The following is a 19,184-nucleotide window of genomic DNA, read 5'->3' as shown; positions in this document are numbered from 1 at the left end:
GGGTCTGCTTAAGTGTCTTACATTTTGTTGAGTCAATTTTTCTAATTTATATTTTCCAAAAAATACCCATTTATTTGTAATTTTGAACATATGGGCAGAATGTCATATGGAATATTTGTTTACAACTCCTCTGGGGTTACAGGTTATTTATAAACCCAGGTTATTTTGATTCCTAATGCTTTTTCTCTCTTTTTAAAGTTGAGTAGCTTAGTTTGGGTTGTCTGTTTTATGACTGTTCTTTTCCCCACAAATAATCTCTGGGGTTTTTTAGTTGTTTTTCTTTCTCTGCCTCGTTAATTTCTCTCCTTATTTTATTTATTTTTTTATTTCCTTCTCTCTGATTCTCTTAAGTTGGTTATGCTGTTCTATTACTAAATTCTTGAGCTGAGTGCATAATTCAGCTTATTTCCATTATTTTCTGTTTGATAAGAAAAGTCTTCAATGCTTTCTCCCTTCTGTTTTGAGGGGTGGGTAATTAGGTTTATTCATGTATTTATTTTTTTAAATAGAGGTACTGGGGATTCAACCCAGGACCTCATGCATGCTAGGCAGGCACTCTGCCACTGAACTATACCCTCCCCTCTTTCTCCCTTCTGGATCTGAGCTTTGGCAGAATTCCTTAGGCATTGATATGTTTTTTCTTTATCTTTACTTTCAAGACATAATTCCTATTCTGATTTTCCCCTTGATTGAAGACATATTTAGAAAGATGTTAATATATGTTCTGTTTACCTTTACTATCGAAGCATTATATAATTGCTATTTTGACTTCCCCATTAATTGGAGGATTAATTATAAGTATTATCAAGTGGTAGGTTTAAAATTTTTTTAAACATTCACACTTTGTTGTTAATTTCTAGTTTTCTTATATTTGGTATTCTTTGGGGGGATTTATTGACATTCTTGAGGATTACTACTTGGCAAAGTTTTGTGATAATAGATAGAGTGCTTGAAAGTAAGGTGAGATCTAATCTTAAATCAACTCTGCTAGTAAGGTTTTTCAGGATTTCTGGGGTTCTTTGTTGTTACTGTTTTTTGCTTGCTTGGATTGCTGTTTTTCTCAGTTTCTCTTAGAAATTCTAATTGTTTTGTTTCACACATTTTGATGTTATGATATTTATGTTTGTGATTGATATCTTAATTGTATATTCTAACTTTAACTATTAACAAATGGCTTGCTTTACCCTGTTCAATATTTTTGTCTTGAATTATACTTTGATAGTAATATTGGTTTTCTTGCTTTGTTTGTGCTTCTATTTGCATGCTATGCCTTTGACTACTCTTGTTCTTTAGGTGGATAACACTGCTATAAATGTACTCTGGGAGACAGCATATGTTGCAAACCTTTTTGAGAAAAGCAGTAGTTAAGTTAGTTTACATTAGTATTGTTTGTGGTATGATTTTACTCTCTTCTGTCATCTTAATTTTTTCTCTTTTTATGCTGCATTACTATGTTTATTGTTTTCTCTTTTTGATGCACAGATTTGCTTTTTTTAGTAAGCCAGACAGTATAGGTTTTGCTTTTATTCTACATTACTCATTAAAGAACAAAAACGAAAAAGTTCGATTCGAATGTGTATTTCTCTGATTACCAGTGTTAAGACTGAACTATGCAGATACTAACTACTATATATAAAATAGATAAACAACAACTTTCTGCTGTATAGCCCAGGAAACTATATTTAATATCTTGTAGTGATCTATAATGAAAAAGAATATGGAAAGGAATATATGTATGTATATGTATGACTGAAACAGTGTGGTATACACCAGAAACTGACACAACATTGTAAACTGACTGTATTTTCAATTAAAAAAAAAAAAGACTGAACTGGTGTTAACTTCTCCCCCAGTAATATAAGGAAGTTAGCATTCTTTACTTTCTTTTATTCTTCCCCCTCCCTCTTGCTTCCCCATATGTAATTGGTTTAATATGGCATTTTATTGCCAGCTTCTTATTTTTAATTATTTTAAACATGTATTAATCGTTAAAGAATTCATTTTTATATTGATTTATAGCAGTGTTTATAATAATTATTTAAACAAGTATATGTTTCTATAGTTTCAGTACTGTCAGTCTTTTGGTACCAGTTTATCTGTTTTTTCTCTATTCTTATTTTTCTCTGTATAGTGACTTTTGTCTATTTACTGAAGAATGGGATACTTTCTGAGCCCAGGATTTTCTGAGAATGTCCTTTTATTGTCCTCACAAGTGAATGGGAGCTTGACTGAAAATAAAATTCTTGGGCCGTAACCTTTGTTATCAGAATTCTAGGGGCATTTCACTTTGGTTTCGGGAATTTAAAGTTTTGAAAGAGGAATTTGAAGGTGTGGTTTTAAATAATTCCTGTGTAGGCAATCTGATTTTTCAGCCTGGATATCACAGAGGCTTTCTTTATGTGTGAGGGTCGAGACTTTAGTCATTTACTCATACACACGGTCAGTGTTTATTGACCACCTACTATGTGTTTGACATTGTTTTAGGCATTGGGATTTCCATAGTGAATGAGACGGAAATCCCTTCTCTCATGAAACTTCAGTCACGGGTTATATACATGTTAATGTTTTTCACTAAGTTTTCCTAGTGCCCCTGTGACTTTCTGGATCTTCCGATTTCAGTTTATCAACCCATTAGGAACATTTTCTTTCATTAAATCTCTGATTGTTATTATTACTTGGGTTCTTCAGATACTCCCGTGTGGAATTTCTTGTCTGTCTGGATTGGTCTTCTATTTTTTTCTTTTTTTTTTTTTTCCAGATCCATGCCTTTTTTTTCTCTGCCTTTTATGAATAGGCAACACTTCTTCTTCTTTTTTCTTTTTAATTGAAGTATAATCAGTTGACAATGTTGTGTCAATTTCGAGTGCACAGCATAATGTTTCAGTCATACATATACGTACATATATTCATTTTCGTATCCTTTTTCATTAGAAGCTCCTACAAGGTATCGAGTATAGTTCCCTGTGCGATACGGAAGGAACCTGTTGTTTGTCAACAGGCAACATTTCTGATGCACTTTAAATTCTGTTGTTGCACTTTCATTTCCTGGTTTTTTGTCTTACCTAGTTCCCTTTTTATTTCTGCCTCTCTCAGCCAGTTTCCTCTCTGCTGTCACATTCTCTTACCATGTCATCCTTTATCTGTTTGAATCCATCTTTAAAACTTTTTTCCGAAAGTACAAAACAGATGTTGCTGAATTTTACCATTCTTTTGCTCAATTTTTTCCCTAAAGTGTTCATTCTTCGCCTCCTGAGCACGACCTCCCTGTTCTTCTTTGTAGGATCATTTCATAGGCTCCTCCCCTCCCCCCAGATTACTTATCCTTGGAAGATAAAAGTTTTATCTAGGTTTGATGTTTCCTTCATAATAAAATGAATGTCAGTCCCTTTGATCTTACATTTTACTGGGTAATGTTAGCGTGCTTCTCTCAGATCTCATCCTGAAGGATTCCCTGCTGGTTGGGTGAGTCAGTGTCCTCTGCGGAGCAGCTGTGGGAAAGCCTACTGCCTGGAACTTTACTTCTGAGCACTTTGCCATCTTGATTGCTGAAGCTGTGTAGCTCTTGGGCCAGCTCAGCGTCGCCTGGCTTCATTATGGGGCTGTAGCCTACGGAGGCAGGGAAGAAGCAAGTCCTTCCTTCTGCCAACCCTGGCTCTCTGTCAGGTGGGGCCTCCAGGTCCCTAGGCGTCCCCTTAGAAGTCCCTTCCTGGTGCTGATCTCCATTGTGCTAAGGAAAGGCTATTACTATCATGAGAAGTAGGAATAGTAATCTTACTAGCAGTGTATATACCCTGGGTGCCTATCAGAATTGCCTGGTGAATTAAAAAAAAAAAACAAAAACCACAGATGCCCAGGCTTTACTTCAGCTCTGCTATGTCTAGGTGATTCTGATATGCATTTAGGATTGGAAACCACCAAGCTAAATGGCTCCAGATGGACCAGGGCTCTGGCCTGTCCTTGCTCCCAGCCCCACCTCTGTGGGCACCAGTCCTCCCCCAGTTGGTGCCTCTAAGGCTTTGGGACCCTGCCCCTTTGCTCAGAAGGCATGGTGCACAGTCGCTCTCAGCAAGCATCCTTCTTTGCCTGATCTCTTCTACACTGTGCTGGGCAGAACCATCTTCGTGTTGCTGCCTTGTGGATGGCAATCAACCCTTCTTTCCAACCCAGATGCAAATTTTGACCCATTTTCATGATTCTCAGTCGCTTCTGTCAAGATTGGGGGTGGGAACTGGGAGCCAGGTGCCTTTGTTTTCCCACTATAATGGCTGTAAGTGGGAAAATCATACTGAGATGGAAACTGTGCAGATAGTACCTCTGCTGTATGTTGTGTGTGTGTGTGCAGACAGATACCGTATGTGGAATTTCTCCCATACACATATTTGGTGTGCCTCAAAATCATATGTGTGCGTGTGGCAATTTTTGTTTCTGGCGTCCTTATGAAATCTTTAAAATAAAAGTTGGGAAGATAAAGCAAAGCACATGTAATAGGTCTTCAAATATTCTCTCATAACCATACTTTTAAATTTTCCAATTATAGCCAAGACTGTTTACTCTCAGCTAACTGCTGGGTGCTGTATATGTCGGTGATATTTGAAATGCTGTGGACAATTCCCATTTTGAATAGAATAATTTATTATCATTACTTCTTAGGTAGCAGAGACTCCCACGGGAGAAAGAAATACACCCAAAAGGTAGTTATAAAAAGCTTCTCTCTGCTAGACATTGAAGCTTTTTCTCACTCGTAGAAAATGTATGGATTTGTTTGTTAGGAAATCTGCTTTTCCTTGAAAATGAGCCATGGTACTACTGGACTCTCTGTGAGTTTTTTATTCATTGGTAACAAAATTCTTCTTTGTCTTTTTTTTTATACATTAAGAAAATAGAACATCGACGGAATGAATTAGACTGGAGGAGACATGAAATGACTTTCTTTTTCTGTACAGTGTTGGAAATACAGCTGTTCTCTGATTATTTTACTGCCTTAGTACTCATCTGAGTGGCTCTTGAAATACTGTCTCCTATGAGAACCAACATCTTGCCCGATCATCTACTTTCTGGTTATCTTCTAGGTTGGAAACACCTGCTCTGAGAGGTCTAAGAGGTCTAATCCATGACCTTTGGCTTTTTAAAGTAATTCTTATGTTTTATTGATGTGCAGTTGATTTACAATGTTAGTTTCAGGTGTATAGCAAAGCAGTTCAGTTATACATGTACATATTTTCAAATTCTTTTCCATTACAGCGCATTACAAGAAACTGAATATAGTTCCCTGTGCTATACAGTAGGTCCTTGTTGTTTATCTGATGTATATATAGTAATGTGTACCTGTTAATCCCCAACTCCTAGTCTGTCCTTCCCCTCTCCTTCCCTCTCTGGTAACCACAGTTTGTTTTCTATGTCTGTGAGTCTATTTCTGGTTTGTAAATAAATTTTTTTTTTTTTTTTTAAGATTCTACATCATGACCTTTAACTGTATTCAGCTTTTTCCTTAGTCTCAGACTTTCTGGCTATTGATATACTTAATTTCATGACATTTTACTTGTGGACTATCCAAGTGATAGAATTAGCTTTTTAAAAATCTCACAGCTTTATTGGTTTACAGCAGTTTAAGTATATGTGTTACTTCATTTGATTCAACAGCCTGTGATGTAAGAAAAGGAAACCAGACTACTTGATGTCACAAATAAAGAAACTGAGGTTCAGAGGGGTTAAGTGACTTAGCTAAGGTCATGCAACTAAGAAGTTATAGAGCCAGGACTGGAAGCCAGATTTAATGTTCTTGCTGTCAGACACTCTGTTGGCTCTCAGAGCTTCGGCTGTACTTGGCCGTGGTATGTTTTGCTAAGATGATGCAACCTTCCCCTGTGTTCTCTCTTATCTTTTAGAGGATGATCTCTTAGAAGATGATGGGATTTTCAATATTTCAATATTTAATGAAGCTTGTTTAAAATTGAACAGGCATTCTAGGAAAGTTGGATCAGAACGCATGTACCAAGTAAGACGATTTCTTGTGCTATTTGTTAAAGAATTGTATTGCTTAAAAATTTGAGTGCTCTCCAAGTGAAGATCCAGAGTATTTAAAAACACTAACAGAATGAACTTCTAGACTGATTTTTGTTTCTAGAGATGGATGTGAGATGGATGCAGGTGAGGGACTAAATTGAAGGAAGGCACTGTTACTTGGCGATTTGTTACCATTTTCTCTGTCTGGTATTTCACATATATTTTAGTACATTTATAGTTGCAGCTTATTTTGTCATCAAATTCACACTTGCATATGGGTTTTTAAGAACGTTATTGCAGGGTTCTTGGTCCTCATTTCACTTGAATTTATAAATACCACAAATCTCAAGTGAAGTTATAAGTGTATTCCGGCAGGAACTGAGGTTTGTTATTTTGGTATCATTTTTAGTGCCTAGCAAATCATCTGGCAGAGAGTGGACTAAATATTAAATTAAAATTAATTCATTAACCATTTGCCAAAAGAATATCATGTATGAAGACCTGGATGTTCTAATTCAAATTAATACAGATATATACACATAAACAGACAACTACAATGTGGTATAATGAGGGCTTTGGTAAAAAGTAAATAAATGGAATAGGAGATTGTATGTTTGTGTGTAGATGTCCAGGTGCAATTTTTTTTTTTTAACAAGAAGCAAAAACAATGCTGTCTGCTTTTTTTTTTTTTTTTTTTTCGGTGGCGAGGAGGTACTTAGGTTTATTTATTGATCTGTTTTTAGTGGAGGTACTGGGGATTGAACCCAGGATCCTGTGCATGCTAGGCATGCACTCTACCACTGAACTATACCCTCCCCTGCTGCTGTCTGCTTTTTAACCAGATAAAAGAGGTCAAATGAGGTGAAGAAGGGCATCGTGGGCAAAGAGAGTAGTTTGTTGGGTGACAGAGAACATGGCTTTCTTGGGGAAGAGAGAAAAAGCAAGTAGGGGTGAAAAACGGTGAGTCAGAAATCTGAGCAGTGACCTGATTGTCCCTGTATCCTGTGCTTGAACTTGGATCTTATTTTGATGTTTGTGTGGAGTCACTGAAGGATTTTAAGCAGGTGAGTGAGATATAAGAACACTGGACCTAGAAATATATTCAGGTATCCTAATAATTTAATATTAAATAAAGATGATTTTTCAAATGAGCACAGAAATAAATGGTTCTGGGACAGTTGGTTAAGACAACTCTTAATTCTCACTCTTAAGATGATTAAAGAGTTCACTTGAAAAAATTGCTATTTTTAATATGTTAGACAAAGATTGATTTGAGTAACATGTGAAACATTCTTAACAAATCCTGTGTGGGAAAAAGTGAGCATTCAAAGGCAGTTTGCAAAAGACACTATCCACACTGCCAAAACACACATGAACACATTATGCCTCAAAAAAAAAATTTAAACCATGAGATACCATGATTTTTCTATAAACTTGGAGAGAATATAGTTACACAGCTGTGGGCACTTAAATTAGCATGGCTTTTCTGGAATCGTTATGTGCTAGCATCTATCAGTAAACTTTCAAAAGTGCACTGTAATTATTCAGACACATACAGAAAGATTTTGTTCTCTGAAGCTTTATTTATAATAGGGGAAATTGGCAACAATTTAAATGTCCATCAGTAGGGATTTGGTTCAATAAATAATCATACATTCACCGGATAGAACACTATGCAGACATAAAATATGCTGTGCTCCACACCGGCCAACATTTGCTGCCGTGGGCCAATACTCCTATTGATAGTCTCTTTTTTCGCCTGTTGGTTTGACCCCTCTCAGTCTCCCTTCCCCTGCCTAACCCTTAAATTTGATTACTATCAAAGTTGCGCCTTGCCTGTTCTCTTGTCATTGTAGACCCCTCTTTGGGTGTCTTACCCATTCTCTTGACTTCCTTGACTATCTCCATGCGGAAGACCCCTAAATCGACTTCTTCGGGCCTAATCTACTGTATAACTCTGGGCCGTGTTCTTCCCAACAGACTTCCTGCGCGCCCTTCAGCCCTGTGTCTCCACATATGTGACCCCCCCACCGGCAGTGCCCTCCCCTCCCTTACGGTAGCTGGCTAACTCCTGCTGGTCCTTCAGTGCTCAGCTCAGTCATCGTCAGGCCTTCACTGACCTCCTCCTCCAATCGCTGTTGCTGCTATCTGAACTGTTTTCCGTACCCTGACTTTTCACATCCCCGGCTCACCTGGTTCGTGCTAGTTTTCTCCTTCAGTCCGCAATTAAGACGGGGAGGCCTCCCCTGATCCCCGAAGAGGAGGCTCCGGTGTCTCTCCTGGGTGCTCCTACAGCCTCATGTTTTATGACACTTATCCCTGGGTGTCCTATTTGCCTGAATACTTATCTGTGAGTTCCCTGAAGTCAGGGCCTGTATCTTCTTTTCCATTGTGTTCCCTGGCTGGCAAACCATAGGCACTCAATCTATTCATAGAATGAATTCACGATAGAGAAAAACCTTTATGTCATTGAAGAAAAGGACATTATGAAATTGCATATACAGTGTGATTCAAAGCTTGTGGCTAGAAAGTAATTTTTTTCTTTAAAGAATGAACTGCATGTAGTTTAGGATGAGACCGACTTTGTAGAAGCAGCCTGCGAAGTTGTGAGGTTTTCTTCAGCAGATGGCAGCAGTCTGAATGCAGACGGGGTGAAGTCAAGCATCTGGATGGACCCAGTGCTTTGGGTTTTCTAGAATGGGTGGAATTGAGAACAAAGGGGCAAGAGTATAAGGGTATGAGGCAAAGAGACTGGTGGAAGTGACAGACAATGGTTTCTGAGAGAGATGGGGAAGACTAGGATGGGGGTGGTAGAATACTGGTAGACAGTCTTGAGTGAGGAAATCTTGGGGGCAGAAATCTTGAGAGAGACCAGGCATGGTGAGAGTGAGCGGTCCAAAAGAGTAGGGGACTGTGAGATCTTGGTGGAGCAGTTCAGAGGACGGTGCCGCCTAGGATGTGGCCATGGATATGGGCAGCTAAAGTGGAGTGGAGAAACTTCATAGCACTGAACTCATGGAACCTGGGAGGTCAGGTTTTTGTGGCGTATCTATATGTTACCCAAGGGCATACTAGGAATTGGGGGAGAGAGGAATCTCCCAGTGAGCCAGGTGTCAGGGTCTTGGATGCCTGTGGAAGAATGACAATGATGAGGAAGGATAGAGTGTGGAATAGCCAATGACATGAGCATCAAAGGAAACACAAAATACATGGATATCCAGCTAAAGCACATTGATTGATCAAGGGCTGATCATGTTACTCCTGGGACCTTCACATATTTTTTTCCCTTGTAAGTCCCTATATTATACATATATCTTGAGTTGGCGATGGTTAGAGTTGTTATTGGGTGAGCAGTGTGTATGGTGACTCAGTGGACCAAAAACTCTTTACCAGAGCTCTAACAGGAAGGATCGAGCTAAGGACAATTGCTCAGTTGCTTTAAATGCATAATTTGGGGGTAGTCCTCATGAAGTTTAAAAAGTCTGTTCCATGAGGCTTATCTGTGGATTCCCTTATGAATAAAAAGAAATTAAAAGAATTTTACCCAGTAATTCCAGTATAGTTTCCTTTTCCGGGGGAGGCTCAAGGGATTACTTTAGAAGAGACTGGCACTTCGTCCATCTGAAACATAGTTATGCATTCTAAGCTTGGTCTTGTAGCTGGTTGAGGGGGAGGTTGACTAGGGTAGGTGGGTTAGCTTTGTGAAGTCCTTCCCTAGTTCAGCTTGCTACTGTATTAGAAATAATTCTCTGTTGGTGCAGACAAGGAGAAGGAACCTTTTTGCTTTATTTCCATTTTGCTTATAGCCTAGGTATCTGCAAGCCAAACAAATTTAACACGTTACTTTCTTTCAATCTCATGACAGTTTCAAGTTCTGGGTCGAAAGTGGTATCTGAGTCATTTTTATCACGCAACATCATTGAACTTCACAACGAGGGAACAAGCTGCCGTGGTGTGTTTAGATCTCTATCCAGCAACTAATTACACCGTGAACGTCACCCTCCTGGGATCTCCCGAGCAGCACTCGGTGCAAACAACAGTAACCACACCAGGAGGTAAGTGTAGGTGTCTTCGGTTTGGTATCTCAGGTCAACTGTACCATATGGAGGAGCGTAAAGGATGCTAGTCTCGGAGTCAAGAGACCTGGGTTCTTGTTCTGACAAACTACCAACTTGGTCTGGGGTTCAGGGTGCCTGAATCTTACCACCTGTCCCCTTCCTCATGGGGGTTCCGGTCAGAGAGGGTACAGACCAGGAAGGACTGCCTTACTCAGGGCTCCCCAGGAGTGATGGGTGGAGAATACTGTAAGGCTTCCTATCTGTCACCCCAAACCTAAGACAGCTGGACCCTAAGAGGAGTCATTGTGGACTAGAACCAAGGAGATCAGAAACGGGAGCTGCACTGTGTGCACTACTGGGAGGACAAAGAAGCCTCCTGACTGAGCCTTGTAGGAGCTTGTTAGACACAGAGGACAGTGGCCTAAGCAGGTCAGGCTCCTCCCCCCGTGGCTGGTGAGGAAGTCACATAGAGGCCGGCTGTGCCAACTCCACAGCTCCCCCTAGTGGGGAGGGATGCCGACGTCCCTACAATGTCTTTTGTTCCTTAGTTAGGTTTAACACACACATTTCTGGGCAACCCCACAGAGAGGCTGCCCGCTTCAAGTGAAAGACAGTAGAATAGGATGGGTCTTGCGGCTGCCTTCCTGCGGCCTTTCTCTGTTCACCACTGTTCTTTGTGGGCCAGGAGTGGGCACTTTGGTCTTTGGACTTGGAAGACTCTGAAATGTAATAGACACTACTGAGGGCCATGCAGCCCTGGAGGCTGGAAATTCACTTTTATTCTATTTTTTCATCTCAGATTATACCTTGTATCAGAAGAGGCTGCATGAATACCTCAGGACAGCATAAACCTAGTCCCCAGATACATTTCCAGATCATAATTTGAATATGCATTCCCTCCAATTATTAAATCCTCAGAGAAATTAAAGTTTAAAAATAAAATCCACTTCCCTTTGTAAACTCAAGTGTAAAGTCTCTAAAGTCCCAGATTTTCTTCTTCCGCAGCATCTTCTCTGCCAAGCCTCCGCCAGAGCGGTCTCGCTGAGGCTGAGCGTGTGTTGCAGCCTGGAAATCTTGTTCTGTAGTGGACGTTACTCCTCTGCTGCCTCCAACGTTGAATTCATCTTATTCCAAGTTTCATTTTCCCCATTTCTCAGTCTAAGTCCCAGAGATACAAAAGTTAGAAAACCAAAATTATGTGACAGTTCCACAAAACCATGAATGTACTAAAATGTCACTGAGTTGTACAAAGTGGTTAACTTTATGTTGTGTGGATTTCACCTCCCATTTTTTCAAAAAGCTATGTTCCCTTTTTTTTTTTTTTTTTTTTACAGGGGGCGTTAATTAGATTTATTTATTTATTTATTTTTTTAGTGGAGGTGCTGGAGATTGAACCCAGGACCTTGTGCGTGCTAGACATGTGCTCTACCACTTGAGCTACACCCTCCACCTGGATTAGATGTTCTTCTTGCACTTGGGTCTCAGTTACCTTGTGAGTGATACAAGTGAAATATTTAGAACAGTTCCTAGCATGTAATAATGATGATGGCAATAATGACCATGTTGACTGAGTCCTGAAGATGTCCAGGTAGTGTTCACAGTGCTATCCCTGAGTCAACTCAAACCTACCCAACCTTTTGAGGAAGGCATTACTTTTATTCCCATTTTACAGATAAAGATCATGAGGCACAGAGATGTTAAACAACTTGCCCAAGATCACACATCTAGTGAGATGTACAGCTGGGATGTGAACACAGGCCGTCTGGCCCCAAGGCCCTCTTTTTAATACACACACCTACTGGTTTTTACTAAATATTTAGTTCTTAAAAAAAAAAAAAAAGAAAAATTGTGTTCCAAGAACCTAGTGCATAGTCAGTCCAGACCCAGCTTGCTCTTGTCAGCCTTGGACCATGAGCAAAACCTTCAAATGCCATGGGAGCGTGAATGCATTCATTTAATAAATGTTCATTTCCTATCTACTGTCAGGCAGGTTCTGATAGCTGACCAATGCAGCAGCTATAAAGCAGGCTGGAGTCAGGACGTTGGAGAGGAGACAGATAAGGAAGGAAGGAAATATATCATGTGGTAGGTAGGGCTAAGTGGTCACATGAAGGATAAGGCTTGGCGAAGGGAGTGACAATTGGTGGTCAGGGAAGCCCTCAATTATAAGGAGACATTTCAGCACAGACCTGAAGGAAGGGAGGGACTAACGTGGGCAGAGGGGGGGACACCAAGTGACAGGTGGGTCTTTGGCATATTCTGGGAACATCAGGGGAGCCAGCATGGCCGGAGCAGAGTGAGCTGGAGAAAATGGTAGGAGATGAGATCTAAATTTCAGCTTGTGTATAAGCAGGGAGCCATGGTGTCCAGTTCTGAAAGTAAGACCAGTGTCACCTCCTCCTTTGCAGAGTGGACCCCAGATTATCAGCAGTGAGTATAATCTAGCATGTGTTGTTGCAGCCTCTCTAGGTTACTAAGCAGTCTGAAGCCCACCCCCTGTGAATTGAAACTTAACTGGGGAAATCTCTTTTTCTGAGGTTACTTGGATTCAGTCTGACACTAGGCTTCCCATCTGCTGTGGGGGAAGGGAATCTGCTCTCCTTGAAAATTTTAGAACTTGACTGGGGTGGCTCCGGGTCTTTCTTGGTGCCCATCCCATGTATTTAGAAACTTTTCTTTTCATTTCTCCTTTCATTCTCCTGTTTCTACCCACCCTCCACCATCGCTGAAGATCTTAGTCTGTTCAGTGAAAGAGCCTTCTTTCCTGATGGGCAGGAGACCCCACATTTACAGTAAGAAACGCTCCAAGTGAAATGCGTTGTCTTGCAGCCCCAATTTCCTGCTCTTTTCTCTGAATTTCTCTCCCTAGAGAGATCCCAAGAGTTGTTTTAATTCTGAGCAGCATGCCTTCCTACTATTGAATGCCTTGCTTCTGAGTCCTGCTTCCTCGTTAGGAGGGTCCCCTTGTCTTCCCTGGAGAATTACCCTCAGTTGATCCTTGAGCTGCTGTTGAATTTCTGGAACTCATGCTTTCACTGGCCTGACGAGGTCCAGGAAGTTCCCTAGGTCAGTGATTTTCCACCCAAGCCCCACCTTTCCTTAGAACTGAAGTTCATATGACTTCAAGTTTTCTCTTCCTCCCTGATGTGATTTCCTTTGCTTCATTTCATTCTCTCCTAGTCTGTCCTATTGGCAAGACCAAAGCCTGTTCTGTAAACTGATTTCATTCCTTGTTCAGAGACTGGGCAAATCTCATCTGTAGAAATGGAGGGTTCTAGGCATATACTTTTGTGACTCCTTCTCAGCACTCGAGTTTGTAATCATCCCACTGGGTTTTGTCCACTTCCACCCACAAAGAATCTGTGCTGCAGAACCTCCAGTCAGGAGCTCTGTGAAACAGTCCAGGGCAGTACGAGAGCCTGTGGTGCTGGGGTGACCCCGAGCCTGTAGACAAACCATGGGTTCTATCTTCTCTCAATCTCTTTCTTCCAAACAAGATAAAAGAGGAACAGAATTTGGGGCAGCTAATCTACTGTTGTCTGCTAATGTCTGGCTCCCTCAAATGCTCTCTAAAATCTCCCACTAAGGCTCTTTGTGCTTCTCAAACTTTAGCACACATAAGAATCACCTGGAGAGCTCACTAAAACACTGGTTTCTGGGCTCCATCCAAGAGGCTCTGATTCAGCAGCCAGGAGTGGGGACCCCAAATTTTCATTTCTAGCAAGTTCCCAGGCCTGGTGGATGCCGGCGGTCCACATTTTGAGCAGCACTGCTCTACCACATAGACCTCCCTTACCTCTGGGCAATTAAAAGCCTTCACTTGAAAGAAAAGACATGGTAAAAAGAAATACCAAAAAAAAAAAAAAAAAAAAAAAAAAAGAAAAAAGTGGTTCCCAAAATAATTCAATCCCAAAAATAATTCTTAAGCTCACGCTTAAGAAACCTTTGTGTTGAAATTTTGCCTGATTTGTGAAGAAGTTTTCCTGGTAATCGAAACGTCATCCATTCTTCCTGTTCCAGCTGTGGGAACTGACAGCCTCCATCTTCCCCAGTCGTGCTTTGCTGCTGGGTGGCAGCCCTTGTCTTTGTATAAACTCACAGTCCCTCCCAGTTAGTGTACTCACGTGTCGCAGGCCGGAAAGACTGCATCTTAGCCCTGCTTCCCACAGACTAACAAATGAGAAGTTAAGTATCCATTTATTGCCCAAGCAAGTTCCCAGGAACTGGCCCCAACCCCCACCCCCACCCTCCCCGGACTGCACCACACAGTTTTTAGTAAAAGCTACGTTGGAGCATGAGGCTTAGACATGTGGGCAAATGAGGTTTCCTGCTGCCTTTCCCGCGGAAGTATGAGCCATTAGATCTGCCCACGAACCTTGCCCGGCCGTCCCACGCAGGCTCAGGCTGAAAAGCCGAGGAGAGGGAGGGGGCGGAGACTGGCTACTTACCTCTTGGAGGCTGGGGATGCACATGCCCCTTGTGCCTGAGCACAGGCAGGTCCCGGAGAGCAAAAACCTGCATCTTGTTTGGGCAGTGACCTGTAATATATCAATTCCACCCACTAGGAAATGTGACCCAAGGAGTTGCCTTCTTACCTGAAAGATTGTGTATTTACTGTTTCTCCCTTGAGGATTAATCAGTAGAATGTGGAGAGAGGCCAAAACTGTCTTTTCCTTTATAAAATTGAGAAGACAGGAAAATGGTAACCTTTCACACACGTGAACAAGATAACTGACCTCTAACGTCAGGGTGTTGATCAGGAAAGGTCCATTCTAGTTCTAGGAGTCTGTGTTAGGAAAGCAGTTTTAAATTCCTTCAGTTCATTTATTTCAACCTCCAAATTTCTTGGCTGATTTATTTACCATGATTATTTCACTTTTCTATTCAATTTTGTGTTCTTATTGACATATGCAACGTATTTATATAGTAATAGTTTATTATTTGTGTCAGATTATTTGTGTCGATATTTCTACTGTTTCATTGTTTCTTTTAATTTTGCTTATGGTGTTTTGACATATGAAAGTCCTAGATTTCTATGCAGTCAAATCTATTGATCTTTTTTCTTTGTGATTTGTTACACTTATGTTAAATACAGAATTTTTTTAAACAGAAGTTTTTACTTTTATCCCATCTTTTTTTTTGTAGGAAAGACTCTGTGACCTGCATAGGTATATAAGATAAAAGGAAGTAAGTTAAATAGTTAACTTACACAAGACTGAAAGCAAAGTCAGGGACATAAAAAAAGATGTAGGAATGAAGTTAAGAATAATTTATATTCTTAATAATCTATTCACTCGTTCATTAGCAGCTCATACAGTTAGGTTTACGTTTTCGACCCATCCAGTCAGAAAGGGAGTGATTACATTGCCCTAAGGTTACAACAAAGCAGTGTTTTTGGAGAGAAGTACAGTTATTTTCAGCACCACAATCAGACAGGAATTTGATTCCGGGAGGTTTCATAAATAGTACAATAGAAGAGCAGCATTTTATGAGGATTTTATGAGGCTGTTTCTTGTGTTGCCTCTCAACACGGCACATTGCATTTCAGGAGAGCCCAGCTCAGTGCGGGGTGGACAAGGAATGTTGCCTCAGAAATGCATGTGTTCTGCTGATCTGGCTTGATTCAGGGGTCGGATTAGATTATTTCAGATTATTTGGAGTCATGACTGGTGTCCGTGTGTTTTCAGGTAGTGTTTGCTAAATACTGTTTCTCTTAACTCAGATTTGATAAACTGCGGGGCAATTAAGCTTGACTGTTCTCTCTCATCAGTGCCCAGGGAGCAGTCTCTGTCTGTTGCCAGTTGAAATAATAAGGATCTGTGCCTGAAAAGAAGGCTGTTGGCCTCTCTTAGAAGGCTGAGCCGAGTTTAGGGAGCTGAGCTAAGGGAGTTGTTTGAATCTGCTTCTCCATGGATGAATCCCAGTTCCTCTCCATATAATCTGATCACATACCTTTGGCCTGGAAATCTTATGGTAGTTGTAACCAGATACCAAATTTGTCTTAAGAAAAATTTCAACAAAATAGCAGTAAAAAAAAAAAATCTTTGCACAATGTTATATCCTTCTAAGATAAACTGTGAAATGTGCATCAGAGGAAACTAAAGGATAATAAAATGATTACCACCATTTATAGAGCTGTAGAGGGGTTATGGAAACAGTAGCGTTGCTTTCAAGCAAGTCGATTTGTAGCCATTCTCTCTGACAATATTTACCTTGCAAAGCCAACTGTCTATTTAGGCTGCTCCTAATTAAGGGCTTTAAAACCATATCATTTATGACTAAGAGAATGCTAATTTTCCTGTTCTCTTTAGCAGAGGATTGCAGGCATTTAGTTACTTCTAAAATAGTGTTGGTAAATTAAAAAAAGAAAAACAAACCTAAAGAAGGGAGAATAGAATAGCTTTTATCTAGTCCCTGGTAGAATGCCTAACTGTTAAGGTGGCTGATGTTGGCAGGCTTTCTAACAGTGTGCACAGTTTGAGATCTGCGGTGTCCTTGTAAAACTTACGCCACACTGATTCCTGTTCACAAAAGCAAAGTCCGAACTAAAGATAATAAAGGCCATAGGTAAATTAACATTGTTTGTGATATCTTCCCCACGAAATGATAAATATTGTAACAGTATTCTGTAGTGGAAGAATTATGTCTGAAGTCTGCCTGCTTCTCTTACAAAGCATCGGTCTAAGAAACTCATACTCGCAGCTGGGCCAGGCCAGAAGTTGGCCTGTATTTTGCATGGAATAGCCAGTCACCTGTAATATGCCCAAAATGGGGAGAGTTAATGGCTGTTCTTTTTAAGATAATGACATTGTAGATCCAGCCTGGTAGGACCATACCTATGGGGTACATAAAATGAGTAAGTTGTTTGGAACTGGAGCCCATCACTAAATGGGTTTCAAATGGCTCTGGAGGCAATGGGTTCATCTCATTCTTTCCAGGACCGCCATGTTCTAAGCATGTGTACGGACAAAGGGGCTCCAAGACTGTTCCCCACCTGAAATCGGAGAAGACTGCTTACTTCTTACCATTCCATTACCGTTAATACAATGCAAAGGAAAGCTAACTACAAGATGTTCGTTTTTGTTTTATTTCCTTATAACTTTGAAATTTGGTATGATTTCAGATTTCTCTTTCTCTTGTTTTCTCTCAGTCTCTCTCTCCCTTCCTGAAATAAATTTCACGTGGTCATGGTACATTAGTTCTTATATGGTGTTGGATTCTGTTTCCTAATATTTTCTTTAGTATTTTTGTACCAATATTCATAAATGATGTAGGTTTATAGTTTTCTCTCTTTTTTTTTACACTATCCTTATCAAGTTTAGGCATTAGTATTTACCTTGTTTCATAAAAAGAATTTGGAAGGTTTCCTTCATTATTACAATTCATGGAGCATTTGGACTATCTGGTCTCAGCTGGTTTGGTAGAATTCCTCTGTGTAACAGTTGGGAATGAGGGGACTTTCTGTGGTAGTTCCTTGATAACTTTCTCAATTTTTTTTTATGGAAATTAGTCTGTTTGAACTTTTTATGCCTAATGGGGTCAATTTTGGTCTACTGTATCAGGAATTGTCCATTTTATCTCTGTTTTCAATATGTATTTGCATAGAGGTCTGCATAGTGGTTTCATGTAACTTTTTGAATTTTCTTTTATTTCAATGATTACTTCTCCCTTTATTTGATTTTATGTCTTTTTTCTTGATTGCTAGCTAGCAGGTTGTCTATTTTATTGGTATTTTTAAAAAGCCAAGACTTTGTTTTATTAATTAGATCTACTATTTTTTCCCCCTTTACATCAGGGATTAGCAAACTACGGCCTGTGGGCCAAATCTGGCCTGTCTCTTATTTTTATAATAAAGTTTTATTGGAACACAGCCAAGCCACTCATTTGCATATTGTCTGCGGCAGAACCAGCTGTCCCAGAAAACCCAAGATATTTACTGCCTGACCCTCGATAGAAAGCATTTTCTGACTTCTGCTCTACATTCTTAGTGTCTGCTCTCATATTTATTGTACCCTTTCTTATGCTTTACAAAGGTAGTTGCAGTTTATCTTCATTGTGAGTTGTAGCTTTTTGCATTAAAAAGTGTCCTTCGTCATAGTGCTTTTTGATTTGAAATCTGTTATATCAGTATTACCAGTGGTTTCCATTTGTCTGCTATACTATGGTCCATTGCTTTATTTTAGGCTTTTTGAATCACTTTGTTTTAGGTTCCTGGAATGTTTAGTGTGTAGTTGGATCTTGCATTGTGAGACAAATCGAAAATCTTTTAAATTTTTTATTAGGTAAGTTAAATCCATTTGCAGTTATTGATAAGACTGGTATGTTTGGACTCAGCTCTGTCCTGTTATTTTCTGTTATCACAACCATATGTATTATGTTGTAGTTTTTGTATTTTTTCCCTGTGATGTATTTTCTTTGCTATTTTACATATGTATGGAAATATATATATGTGTATGTGTATATATATATTTTTCTAATGATTAACTTTGAACCTTTTTTAAATGCCCTGTCTTCTATTTTCTTATTTAACTTTTCACCATCTGGTTTGTTGGCTTTTAATGGCATACTTTAACTTCCATGTATTGCCTGTGTTCAAACTAGTTTCCTGTTTCCCTGTTCCTTTTCCTCTCAATTTTTCAGTTGCCTTTATTTCTATTTTATCAGAACTGTTTACATTTTATTCTTCCGTATGTCCCCACCTTTATTTTAGTCTTAGATCTACAATTTAATGTATGAGATGCTGACCATCAGTCTTTTTGCTAAAGTTGCCCCAGTTACCTCTTGGTTGAAGCCCATGTAGAGGGCTCCCCAAGAGAACAGTATTCCCTGAGTTCTTGCACGTTTAAAACTGTTTCTCTATGGTCCTGATACTTGAAAGATAGTGTGGCTGGATATAAAAATCTTGATTTACACTTTCTTGATTTTATTTTCTTTAAATTCATTTCTTTTTTTGCCTTTTTATGTAGCTTTTGAGAAGTCTGATGCAACCTGATTCTTTTACCTTTGGATCTTAGTTGTTTATTTGAATGGAGATACTGAGGATGTTTCTCTATATCTTTGAAGTCGAACCTTTTACTTAGATAAGTCTTAGGGTAATTGTTCTGGGTAGGCTTTCTCAGGTAT

At 39.8% G+C, this 19,184-nt stretch overlaps 1 protein-coding gene across 17 annotated transcripts in view; it reads left to right on the top strand.

The window, feature by feature from the left end:
* Window positions 1–19,184, top strand: part of SUSD1 (sushi domain containing 1) — a 141,012-nt gene that overhangs the window by 51,296 nt on the left and 70,532 nt on the right. For all 17 annotated transcript variants that reach the window (XR_004319413.1, XR_004319410.1, XR_004319411.1 and 14 more), the window contains 2 exons: window positions 5,886–5,995; window positions 9,869–10,058. Coding sequence is in view for 10 of the 17 variants with exons in the window: in XM_032478192.1 (XP_032334083.1) it covers window positions 5,886–5,995; window positions 9,869–10,058 (300 nt within the window). In the remaining 7 variants the exon portion in view is untranslated. The remainder of the gene's footprint in view (window positions 1–5,885; window positions 5,996–9,868; window positions 10,059–19,184) is intronic.

The sequence above is a fragment of the Camelus ferus genome, chromosome 4 (assembly GCF_009834535.1).
Source record: "Camelus ferus isolate YT-003-E chromosome 4, BCGSAC_Cfer_1.0, whole genome shotgun sequence".
Lineage (NCBI taxonomy): Eukaryota > Metazoa > Chordata > Mammalia > Artiodactyla > Camelidae > Camelus > Camelus ferus.
Note: the sequence above shows the minus strand (reverse complement) of the source record. Positions and strands in the feature narration are given on the sequence as shown.